General features: G+C 33.0%; 1 protein-coding gene across 1 annotated transcript in view; it reads right to left on the bottom strand.

The window, feature by feature from the left end:
* Positions 1–1,762: 1,762 nt before the first annotated feature.
* LOC106461513 (lysosome membrane protein 2-like) overlaps positions 1,763–13,089 on the bottom strand; it is a gene marked incomplete at its 5' end in the record, with an annotated part of 52,481 nt that continues 41,154 nt past the window's right edge. The window contains one exon of the mRNA XM_022388499.1: positions 1,763–4,956. Coding sequence (XP_022244207.1) covers positions 4,843–4,956 — 114 coding nt within the window. The remainder of the gene's footprint in view (positions 4,957–13,089) is intronic.

The raw sequence follows: 13,089 nt of genomic DNA, 5'->3' as shown, positions 1-13,089 counted from the left end.
CGCAGTTGGGTAGGCCTTGTGTGTCATACTTTCCAAATCCTGTGCCAGCTCTTGCAGGCTCTCCCCTTTAGCACGGACTCTCGTTCTAAACCTAGCCCTGTAAACTTTGGACTGATTTTGAGTTCCATACCTGATTTCTAGAGCAGCTACCAGTGCTCTATAGTTGTGTCTGTCGTCTGCTGACAACTGTCCAAGTATTTCCAGTGGTTGTCCCTTCAGGCTTGTTGCCAGGTGCACTGCTTTCTGCTCCTCTGTCCATCCATTCATTTCTGCCAGGAGCTCAAATTGAGCCCTATATGCGTTCCATCGGATTACTGTGGCTTCCTTTGTACTAGATCATCCCTATTGCTGACACTTATGTCCGGAGTGTGAATTCTGTCAGGACTGAAGATGTCTGCATTAAGGTTTAGCTGCAGGGTCTGGAAGAGCTTCCTGTTGTCTGGGTCTGATTAGGTCTATGGCTAATATATCCTACCTGTGTAAAAGATAATAAATCGTCCTTTAATGTATTTAATTCACTTTAAGATTTACTAATCTTTTCCATTTGTACTTCTTGCCATTGTTGCTGACTTTCTTGTAGTTGCTGCTGACTTCCCCACAACTGTTGGAGACTTCTTACCTGTTTCTTTTTTCGTTCTTCTTGTTTCTTTTCCTCCAACAACTGCTGTAATCTCTCTTCTTGTTTCTTTTCTCGTTCTTCTTGTTTATTTTCTTTCTCCTCCAACCACTGCTGTAGTCTCTCTTCTTGTTTCTTTTGCTGTTCTTGTATTGCTGCCATCAAATCTGCTAAGTCGTAGTTTGATTTAGCACTTCTCGTTTCCATCTTCTTTTTTTCTTTTCCATCCCACTTCTGACACCAATTCGTTGCGTATCTGCTTGTTTGATAATTTCCGGTATAAATTATTTCTGAGGAACTTCAGCGATACAAGTCCCTTCTTGATTAAACCAGTTTATTCTTTCTGGATACAAACTTTCAGTATACAGTAATTTCACAATCAGTACGTTTCTCGTCACTTTAAACTTAACTACTTTTACAATACACGCTATAAATCACAGCGATTCACAATCTCGATAATTTTGCTTTCTACGAGTGCAAAATACTAGCTCGAAACAGAATCGTAAATCACCCGGAACTCTCTTCATTCATTACCGCAGGCTTTCTCTGCCAGGATTATATACCAACGAAGCGGGTGTCTCCCCGATCATTCATGACCATTCGAGAAAATCATCACGTGTTACCAGAGTCACGTGACTTCCGATGTCGTAACAATATTAATAAAGAGAAAAATATTTTTAAAATTCTGCGTAAAGCTATCTAGGCATAGCTATTCCTAATTTTTAACTGATAGGCTAGAGGTAAAGAAGCTAGTCTAAAATCCATCCCCAACTCTTGTTTAATGGAATAGTGGGAGTTGACCCATTTTTACAGCACTGTACTCCTCCAAAATGCAAAGCACGTTTTTACGGCGAAAACTGGCGATCGACCAATCTTCTCAATCCGTATCCGGGCACACTAACCGTAAGGTACAGAGAATACCAACGGATGCCTCCTGCATTAATTTTTTTATTACTTTAAACAAAAAAAAATCGTACTTTAAAATATTTGTTTTTATAAGGACGCTTTCAATCGACAAGTATGCTATTTATATATTTCGGTGGTAGTCTGTGAAATTTAAAAATAATATTTCTTTACGATTAACTTATGATAGACATATTAGACATTAACTTCCAACACAGGAATACACGAAACAATAATCACCACTTTTAATCCAAAACTTGCTATTTTTATTCTGTATCACTTAAAATACAACCTTTTGTGTTGACGTATATACAACACTAAAAACAAGGTTTCCCTTGAGAGAGGATAAACGTAATTAGTATAAAATATCGAGGAAGGCACTGAGGAATAGTTTTATTTGATACTAGATTTTTAATTAAAAATATAATGTCCGATTAACTTACATATTTGAAATAAAATAAACTTTGTTGTAAAAGTTCGAGACACGGTAAGGTTTGTAGTAATTTCTTTCTTCTTTCTATATTTTACGAACTATGTTCAAGTAATCGAAATTATTATTTTTTTTATTCTGAAGAGTCTATAGTGTCACATTTTAACCCTAATCAATTACAATGACACACAAAACATTCTGTCTGTCAGATTAGTTGATCTAGGTGAATCAAGTTCAACAGTTTTTCGCAAATTTTGCAACTGTACATGAAAATACACATGATTTATTGAGTCATTAGTTTTATGCTTAGTTATTTGCAGTTGTTTACGATAAAACAACATGATAACGCGTGCGAGCACATACACACAATATACCTTACGTTCTAATTTAATATATTTTTAAAGATATAAACTTAACGATTCAGTTTTAAACAACTTACATTTAACTCTTCTGTTTAGGTTATTTAAATATCCCTTAATAACTGAGAAGTTATTTTTTAGAATTCTGTTTCACGAACACATATATTCCACATTTCATACACCAAACAACCAAAAACTTATGTTTGAAAGCTATCTACTGTTAATATTCGTATGTTTTCTCTACCATTTAAATCGGTTATAAATAATTTTGTCAGCAATTTCAGGATCTTCTAGATGTTTAGAATATTTAATTTTGACAGTTACAGCTACATATTCGACACTTCAGTGGTTTTGCATGAAATATTCCTCATATATTATTTTGTACAAAACGTTGTATTTTTATTTTGTTTTTTACAATTCATGTGCGCTTCTTCTACAAACTTATCACAAGTGTACCCGCCTTAATTTACACCTCAATAAACATCACAATCATTGCTTAAGAATATTCTTAGCTTAGGACTGGCACAGATGTTAGAAACGTAAATATACGAACTCAGGAAAGAAATAGACTAGACAGGTTTACTAATATTTTAGACCTGAGAAGAAAAAAAAACACGTAATATGCATAGTAACCAATTTACAGTCTCTTAAACGCGGTAAAACATATCCAATTAAAAGGCAAGACATTTTTAAGCAATTCTAAAGGCACCACAGTGTTTTTTCTTGTTTAAACTTTGCCTAATGCAGAACCAGCCTGGTTTTTATTAGTCTCTCTCTCTATGTTACAGAACCACTTGTTTAATGGAAAACCATTTGCTTAATTAGACCTGTTTAAATTTCATTAAATTCTCAAATTCTTCGTTTATCTTAACCTTTTACCATCACAAATGTTCATTTTGCAAGCTTATTTAAACATAAGACAGCTGTTTTTTTTTTATAAACTTCCTATTTGAAAACTAGGAGTTTATTTGATGTATATTATTGATTGAAATAATCACTTAAACAACAAAAAACCAATGAAGTCGCTAACTTTACAAAACACGATTTTGCATGTATATAATATCACTTGCGATAATTGACTTTGAGTTAAGGTATACGGACACCTACGACAAATCTGTTTGAATAAAATGTCCAAGTGTCTTAGCAACATCACAAAATAGTTGTATACGTGTTAGAACAAACATTTTACCTTAAATCCTACAACAACATCTTATAAAAATTTCTAAGTAACAACAAGTTTTCTGCATATGTATATTGCAACGTACATCTCATATTACATCCTTCTTACATTTCTTTTCGATATAAAACGGAGTTGTTAAACAGGACAACACATTTTTGTTTGTTTTTTTATCAAAAGTTTTGCAATTTTTCGGTGCTTTGGATGAGCAAAAAATTAACCAGTAAGTACAAGAGTTTGGAGATTTCCGGATGTTAAGTCACGAATACGCCCATGAACTATTTTACACCAGTCGTACACAGAATTTACTGTCGTAACAATATCCTTGGCTTCTAGAAGAACATAAAACGTACTATTGTATAGCCTTGTAACAAATCTCAAATAAAGTATTAATAAGATCTTCACACGAAAAGTAACAGAAAACACGTGTTGTAGATTCGGCAATGCTCTTTCAACACATCGAACGAAAACACAAGAGATACAGTTATTCTATTTTAGCTGTATATACAATGTCGTATGTTACGTTATACTTTTATAACTTAAAGTTATGATATCCATTCGTTGTTACGCATACAGTGGTAACACAATAAATTCAAGCAAAACCTATATAATTAACCTTGTTATTGAAAGGATATACGACCAGTACAGTATTAGTATTATAACTGGGCTTTGTATTCGCCAAGAGCTTAATATAAAATGGAACTTTCAGTCTATTACGCCTTGCTATCGACGTCATTTTACTAATAACATGACTTTTTGTGTTGGTTAATAGCACAGGTATAGGTCAACTGTCAAGTTCAACATGGCAAAAAATGTGCTATGTGATGTGTTAGAAAATATAGGTTATTAACCCTCTCACAGCGTCTACCCTTTACTGCGCATGTCACGAGGTTTTAATTTTAATTAAAGTGTTTACGTTATGTAACTTTGCATAGTTCAACATTTTTATTTTACTACAATAAAGACAATTTATCATGAAACCTGTGTTACTTTCTCCTACTTAAACAGTTTTAGTTAATCAATTCTCCTATGAAATACAAGAAATATGTTGTTTTTTCCCTATTTTAGTCAGTTATATTAATGGCTGCGGGGGGCAATTGTCAGGTTACCGAAAAATTTACTACTCGTGTTTTAAGCGTTCTTTCTGTGCTTGTAATACTTGTTTCGTCATTTTTATCATTACAATGATTATGCATGAAGCAAACAAAACTACAAAAGTACATCAATTCTAAACAAACTACACATAAAAACGAAACATTGGAGAATCAAACAGTAACTCAAAAGTAATTTCATTTTACTATTTTATAGTGTTAAACAGTTGTATATAGGCTAAGGGCCTCACTGATAAACTGTTCCGTTATTTGATGTGGCCAGAAACAGGTGATCCAGGAGCTTCTTGTTCTTCTAATGTGCTTGAGGCAGTAGACAAACGTTCTTGGCTCTGACATACAATGAACCTTGGATTCCTTGCCTAGATTACCAAAATGAGTTACGTTATTGCTAAAATTTAACATACACTGTATTACAGAAGACACTACAATGCTAACGTTTGAGAATAACCATTAGAGGAAACCAACATGATAAGCACATAAAAAAAAACAATAATGTATTAGCAAACAATTTCCAGGGAAGAGAAGTGTTAACATTTGGTATATTATATGAATAGCTGTTGTCAAACATAAGGCAGCACATTTTCTGAAATACAAAACTATCTTTATTAATATTATCATAATTGTTTTAAGATATCATATTATTACTATTTATTAACAATTAAACTAGAAAACAATGACATAAATCCTTTCAAATCTATAGCCACATACTGTGTAGATAAATATATTTTAAAAAAGCGAAATAACCTTTACGACATTTAACGCGTAAATAATTATTTGTAAGATGTACAAACAGTATATTTACATTATAATTAAGTTATTGAAATGTATTTTCTGAGGCTATTAATTCATGCTGTTAGAAAACAGTAAATTTATTTGAAATATTTTTAGCTGAACATGTAGTAATTCCACGTACTGCATCAGTTTAAGTAAAGCGTTAATTTCTTCTCAGAAATTAGTTCTCTATTTATTATTATTAATTATTATTTCTCTATGTTAGAATGTGTTTGAATCAAACTCACATGCAGTTTGATACACAAAACGTGGATGTTGTCTATGGATTCCCCATTGGTAGTTCTAGATTTTATTTGCCTGTTTTCGCTTATCTTTTACAAAAGTACAGAATTCTGAGTCTTAATATATGTAACTGAACAAATCTAACTTGTTGTTTCAAGATTTTCAAAGAGAAGATATGTGGTAACCATACCTGACGTGTTTCAAATCTTCGTCTGCTCTCTTCTGTTCACTAAAATATGTGGCTCTTTTTAATTTTTGGCCATAGATCTAAGATAGTTATGATGGTGCTTTAGAATTCATAAAGTGGCCTCTAAATTAAGACCACTTTATTTTCTTTAAGAGACTTACCAGAAAAGGGTGTATTTATAACATGAAATATTAGTTTTAGGAACATGAAGAACTAGGACTTCTTTAATCCAAACGAAAATTAGAATTTCCTACTTTGTTAAAACATAACACAATTCTGTACGATAACCGTATTTACACTTACATTTCTATGCCAAAGAAGGATGCCAATCTTTGAATCCTGTAACTAGTTGACATTTTACAAATATATTAGTTATTTTAAGAATTAACTTAATTGTTTCCTTCAGGACTTCACGCAAGGGCCGTTCTTAATTACCATAATCATCACCAGTACAGAAACATTGGTTTAATGTGGTTTTCTTCCTCTGAAAATCTCTTGCTGATTTTTTTCTTAACTTCAGTGAGCTTTATTCTAATTTCGCGTTTTACTTTCCATACATTTGTCAGTTATTTTTTGCAACCACCCCCGTCTTTACATCACCATAATCAAGAGTGGCAGTGACTATCAACAGAATATAAAGTGACGAAACAATTATTTTGATTAATTGATTGATTTGTTCGATTACTCGTTTGAACTGCATAATTATTATATGGTGTTGTAAGTTCCACTATAATATTTTATGAAACGTTAATTAATTACAAAATTATTTAATCTAGGTTGCTTGATGTGATTCAAAACGGATAGTGAACGTAAATTACGCTGCCTCAAAATCATTTCCATATCAAAATAAACAAAAATCTATGCGGGCTGTCAAAAGTGACTAAACATTTTATATTTTTAGCATGATTTCCCCTTTTTACATGTTTTAAGATAAGCAACAACGTAATCTAAGTGTTGAACAATTGTGTATGAAACACCTATGCCCTAATTTGACCTTGACCTATAATTTTCCGGTCAAAATTCACGCATTCAATCTTGCGATATCCTGTCCAGAAGACGGAGAAGGCCAAAAAACGTAGTGTGTGTGTGTGTGTGTGTGTGTGAGGGGGGTAAAATAAATCGTATTTAACGAGTAATGCTACCATTACTACTAATCACCGTCTTGTTGGTGCTTCTGGTCATGATGGTTATGGTAATGTTGAGGAATATAATAATGATGATTGTCACTACTAATCACCGTCTTGTTGGTGCTTCTGGTCATGATGGTTGTGGCAATGTTGAGGAATATAATAATGATGATTGTCATTGGTCGGTGATCAATTACTTGTTTTAAAACTGATGGACTAGAGATAAGGTAGCTAGGCAACGGCACCCACCGCCCACCATTTGGATACTTCTGTCTAATGAAATCATGGGATTTAATAATCACTCTTATACAGCACCACGGCCTAAAAAGCGCGGATCTCGTTTTTGAGGGTTGCGAAGCATGAATAATCGGATTCACAGTGCGGGCACGCTAATCCCGGGTTAACTTGAACGGTCCGTTAGTCTGGTGATCAACTTATGACTTTATTGATGAATATACAACATTTTGATAACACGAGTTATTTCGCACACACAAGTATTGTTTCTCTGGTTTAGACTTTTCTGTATTAACAGAATTAAAATCTTGCTTCAGGATTAGATCTGTTTATTTAATCTATTCATGTGGAAAGTTTATCAGATTCTTTCACAAACTAATACTTAATTTACAAATTAACGACCATAACCAATATGTAAGCTAATTTTCTCTGACATTTTTTTCTTAGTGGAAAAAACAGATGGTAAATTAGTTGTTACCAGTTAAGAAACGAGGAGTTAAATAGCCAATTAAACCTGATAAAGATATAGTATTTATTAATGGTCTGTAAAATTTAATACTTCTCATTTATAACAACTTTATCGTTATAACAAAATGTATGTAAAATAATACTAGCAAATACTGTGTATATTATGTTTAGAATTTCAAGACCAGGCTATTAACCCTTTGACTGCGGAATTTTTGCGAGCCGTACACCGTATAAAGAACTGACATTCAACTCCCAGAGGTGGATTGTACCCTATACGGCGAATCAACAGTCAATGGGTTGATAAAGAAATTTAACCATGAGGCTTATTATGATCCAGAAATTACTATATATATGTTGAAATAGCAGATCCTGGAATACCCAGTTATACATAAAAACATAGTTACTTGCACACAAAATGACCACCTACTTCGAGAACATCTTAGGAATTCTGTTCCATAGAATATCAATTCTTATCAACTATATCAGCATAATTATGGAGGGGGGAGTGCTTTGTGAATGAACTGTAAATGCTTTGAGTTTGTTACACAAAAGAGTACTGTTCAGTTTTCGCCCAAAAGACAAGGTTCTAATAATTAGTTAACCAAACATACTATGGATAGACTGCGAAACCACTCTCATACCGAATTGTTTATCATTGCTCACTCATACCGAATTGTTTACCATTAGAACTATGAAGAGTGGTTTCGCAGTCTATCCATAGTATGTTTGGTTAACTAAAGTGAGCAATCATAGTTCTAATGATAAACAATTCGGTATGAGAGTGGTTTCGCAGTCTATCCATAGTATGTTTGGTTAACTAAAGTGAGCAATCATAATTCTAATGATAAACAATTCGGTATGAGAGTGGTTTCGCAGTCTATCCATACTATGTTTGGTTAACTAAAGTGAGCAATCATAGTTCTAATTAGTTAACCAAACATACTATGGATAGACTGCGAAACCACTCTCATACCGAATTGTTTATCAAGTGAGCTATCATAGTTCTAATGATAAACAATTCGGTATGAGAATGGTTTCGCAGTCTATCCATAGTATGTTTGGTTAACTAAAGTGAGCTATCATAGTTCTAATGATAAACAATTCGGTATGAGAGCGGTTTCGCAGTCTATCCATAGTATGTTTGGTGTTAACTAAAGTGAACAATCATAGTTCTAATGATAAACAATTCGGTACGAGAGTGGTTTCGCAGTCTATCCATAGTATGTTTGGTTAACTAAAGTGAACATTCATAGTTCTAATGATAAACAATTCGGTATGAGAGTGGTTTCGCAGTCTATCCATAGTATGTTTGGTGTTAACTAAAGTGAACAATCATAGTTCTAATGGTAAACAATTGTGTGCAAAACTGGATTCGCAGTTTAACCGTAATATACATTTTCAAAGTAATGTGTTTGTTTGCCGTTAAGTAGAAATGCTGCACAATAGACTGTGTTCTGCCCAGTGAGAGTATCGAGCACCGATTTTAACGTTATAAGCCCTCTCACTTACCGCTGAGCCACTGAGGAGCGGGGTGGGGAAAACTAACGTGAGCTACCAATTCTAATAATGCTAACAACTGTTTGTGAAAGAGGTTTCTTAACAGGACTATGTCACGTTGTCTTTAAACTAACGTGACGTACCAGTTCTAATAATGCTGACAATTCTGTGTGAAAGTGGTTTCGTAATCTCACTATAGTATGTTTCTTTAAACTAAGGTGAGTCACCAATTCTAATAATGCTGACAATTCTGTGTGAAAGTGGTTTCGTAATCTCACTATGGTATGTTTTCTTTAAACTAAGGTGAGTCACCAATTCTCTAACTATTCTGTGTGAAAGTGGTTTCGTAATCTCACTATAGTATGTTTTCTTTAAACTAAGGTGAGTCACCAATTCTAATAATGCTGACAATTCTGTGTGAAAGTGGTTTCGCAATCCAACTATGGCATGTGCTCTTTAAACTAATGTGAACTACCAGTTCTAATAATGCTAACAATTCTGTGTGAAAGTGGTTTCGTAATCTAACTATGGCATGTTTTCTTTAAACTAATGTGAACTACCAGTTCTAATAATGCTAACAATTCTGTGTGAAAGTGGTTTCGTAATCTAACTATGGCATGTTTTCTTTAATCTAACACAGTTCATGATGCAGCATGACAGATTTTCCAAAAGCTAAGTTAACATTTATTTAGCATGTTACGAAAAAAGGCGTGGATTATGTACAACTTCTACCAATCATATACACTCTTCCACAAAACTTTAGTTTTAGATAAAGTGAAACCTACAGTAAAATACATCAATAGGAAAAACGTGTAACGTTGCATGCGGTCTTAATCTTCAACACCCGCCACTAGTTTGGGCTGCAGTGGAAAAAAAAATGATTAATCCACGTTCCATGCTTTCAAACACACACACACACACAAACGTTGATTCACGTTGTTGTTTATCAATGAAATAAGTTTTAGAAAGTTACTAAAAATTACTAAAACACTTAAAGTTAATGGGTGTAATACTAATTGTAAACTTTTATCAGTTTTTTAAGGATATCAATTTCCTTAGTAGCATTAGACGATTGTTAGTTTGTTGTAGAGCAAAGACACATTGGGCTATATACTGTATCCACCGCGGGAAATCGAACTCCGGATTTTAGTGTTGTCAGTCCGTAGTTTTACCACTAACTCATCATTAGAGGAACATTATAAGTATGTTTTATGGAATTAAAAATATAGTACTATTTTTAAAAAAACAACAAGAACAATAAAACAAACTCAACTTAACTCTTAAATGTTTGGAAAGATGTGCTGCATTTTATTTAGTGCCATCTGTTAGCATTGTTTGAATCTCTTTTGACATGAAATTATATAAATAAAACTACGAATAATAACAAGCTAAACACATGCACCATATAATTATAACATTTAATAAGTGCAATAAATACAGAATATATTGTTGGGGTTACAAGACTTCATAACGGTAGGGTATTGGAGTATTACCTCGACAATTTGAAATCCTATTGGGTATTCTTGGTAATGTCGTCAGATGGAGGGCTGGTAGCCAAACTGGTATACCTTCTAAGTAGGAAGGGAACGAAACCTAGTGTGGCTTTCAGCTGAGAATGTTGGGTTAAACAAAAATAAATACAAGGACAACATAATGTAATAAACAAAACAATTACAAAAAATAAAGGCATTAATAACACATGCACAAAAACAAAATAAATCATTCACAAATTGGACAAACATGATTGGATAATAACAGAGGACGCCATATAAAAATACAAAGGCGATATAAAGTCTAAACTCTAATACAGAGGACATCGAGAACGCTTGGCTTAGATACTGATGCGTGACGTCACACAGCGTGATCGAACGCTCACGTGACGTATCGAGCTTGATATAGTAACAACAATCTCGTGAACTGCTTGAGAAACATAATGGAAACCAATTTTTGATCCTCTGATTTTAAACTTCATTTTGAAATATATAACACTTGTTTGTTATTAAGCACAAAGCTACACAATGGGCTATTTTGTTCTGTGTTTATCGTAGGTATCGAAATTTGATTTTTAGCATTATAAACTTACCGCTGAGCCACCAGTTGGCATTCTTACATAGGGTATTCATACTACGAAACTTGAGTCTCGTAGATTAAAATAACTAAGTTGTATTGAGCCGTTCCAAAATAATATCACAAAACAATTACAAGCATACAGTTTCCATTTTACATCATGCAATATTCACGAAAAAGTCTTTAGTATACCGTATTTTTCGGAATATAAGACGCACCCTTATTTTGAAGACAAAGTTTTATAATTTATTTTTTTATTATTTAGGGAGCATTATAAATAGTTATGTTTCTAAAAAAAAAATACTATCGTTATAAATAACACATTCAATTGAACTAAACTATGCATGGCTATTTAAATATATTTACATATGGCTTGTGTATATTGTATATATATACATATATATATTATTCATACCTTCAGTGTATAGAACGCGAGCAGATTTTGACATCAAAAAAGTGCGTCTTATACACCGAACAATACGGTAATTGTTCTTATCGAATAATAGAATTAAAAGTATAAGGAAAGCAAGCTGTTACAAGAAACATTCTTGGTATAAAAAATAACCAGAACAAGTACAATACAAAAGATAGGAAATCCCTAAAGTAAATACCTGTTTCAATGTATCTTCTAAAATGCATATAACATGAAAAATTCAGTATTTTAAACTTGCATGCATTATATTTTCATATGACTAGTCCTATAGCTATAGTGGATTGTTCTAACGCGGCATTAATGCTCGGGTTTGAAATATTTTAATTGCTTACTTGATAATAATGAGTTATAATTTTACTCTGTTAATATTGACGTTATTCATATTATTAATTATCGTACAACTTTATTTTTGTAATTCAAATACACCTTAAAAACAAAAAACAGATGTACAATAATTAACATATTGGATAAACGATGTTTGAAAGACACGTCTTATGCTAATATAGTTTGTTACCTAGGGGTTTTTCTCTTTTCTTCGATTATTTTGCAATATGGTCATTCTTAATCTTTGTGTAGTTATTGAAACGTATCTTGGTACAAGTTTTAATGGCTGTCTCAAGAAGTGAAACACTAGTTTTGTTGGAAACAGGAAAATTATCGTTCATTTGTTATTGTTTCTCATTAGATGACAGTTTGTTATTACCTTTGTCAAGTTTTTAACCGTTTCAAGCATTATGTCAGCGGCAATTTTATTACTATTTGTGTTTGTTGATAGTCTATTGACTTCTCTGACTTGAGATGACTCGTACAACTTTCAGTTTGAAGTCAAAAACTAAGAAATCTGTCTTACGCACCCAAGATTCCTGTTGTGTACGTGAACCTTAGCAAAAACGAAGGAAGGTAAATGTTAACTTCTAAACTTCATTTTACAGTTCCGGAGTAATTGTTGAGTTTCAACATCCAACTGAGATGTGTACGTGAAAAGAAGGTAGGTAAATGTTAACTTCTAAACTTCATTTTACAGTTCCGGAGTAATTGTTGAGTTTCAACATCCAACTGAGATGTTTGTTAGAGCTCAATGGAACAGTAACACTACCTTTTGTTCTTCTATTTTATGAACGTTTAGTAGTAAGTTGGAGAAACGTGATTATGGTTAAATATTCAATTGCACAAAATTATGTTTTTCTTCCCTTTTCCTTAATTCAGATTTTAATTCTCTTTTCTTTAGCAATGTTCTGTTTTTGGAAATTCTGTGGCCAAGCTATTTTGGCTTGTTTTAAAACTTTGAAGAAAATGCGTCTGTCCCCAGTATAGAAGTTTTGTACTCAACATTACTTATAATAAACCGATCATCGAAATGATCAAAGCACACCATTCTAAGGAGATAAATCATGACAACTTTTCCTTACCCATTTCGATCTAAGAAGTCGAACACGTACTTACTAGGCATTCTCGATCCAAGAAG

This window comes from Limulus polyphemus, unplaced genomic scaffold, assembly GCF_000517525.1.
Source record: "Limulus polyphemus unplaced genomic scaffold, Limulus_polyphemus-2.1.2 Scaffold976, whole genome shotgun sequence".
Lineage (NCBI taxonomy): Eukaryota > Metazoa > Arthropoda > Merostomata > Xiphosura > Limulidae > Limulus > Limulus polyphemus.
Note: the sequence above shows the minus strand (reverse complement) of the source record. Positions and strands in the feature narration are given on the sequence as shown.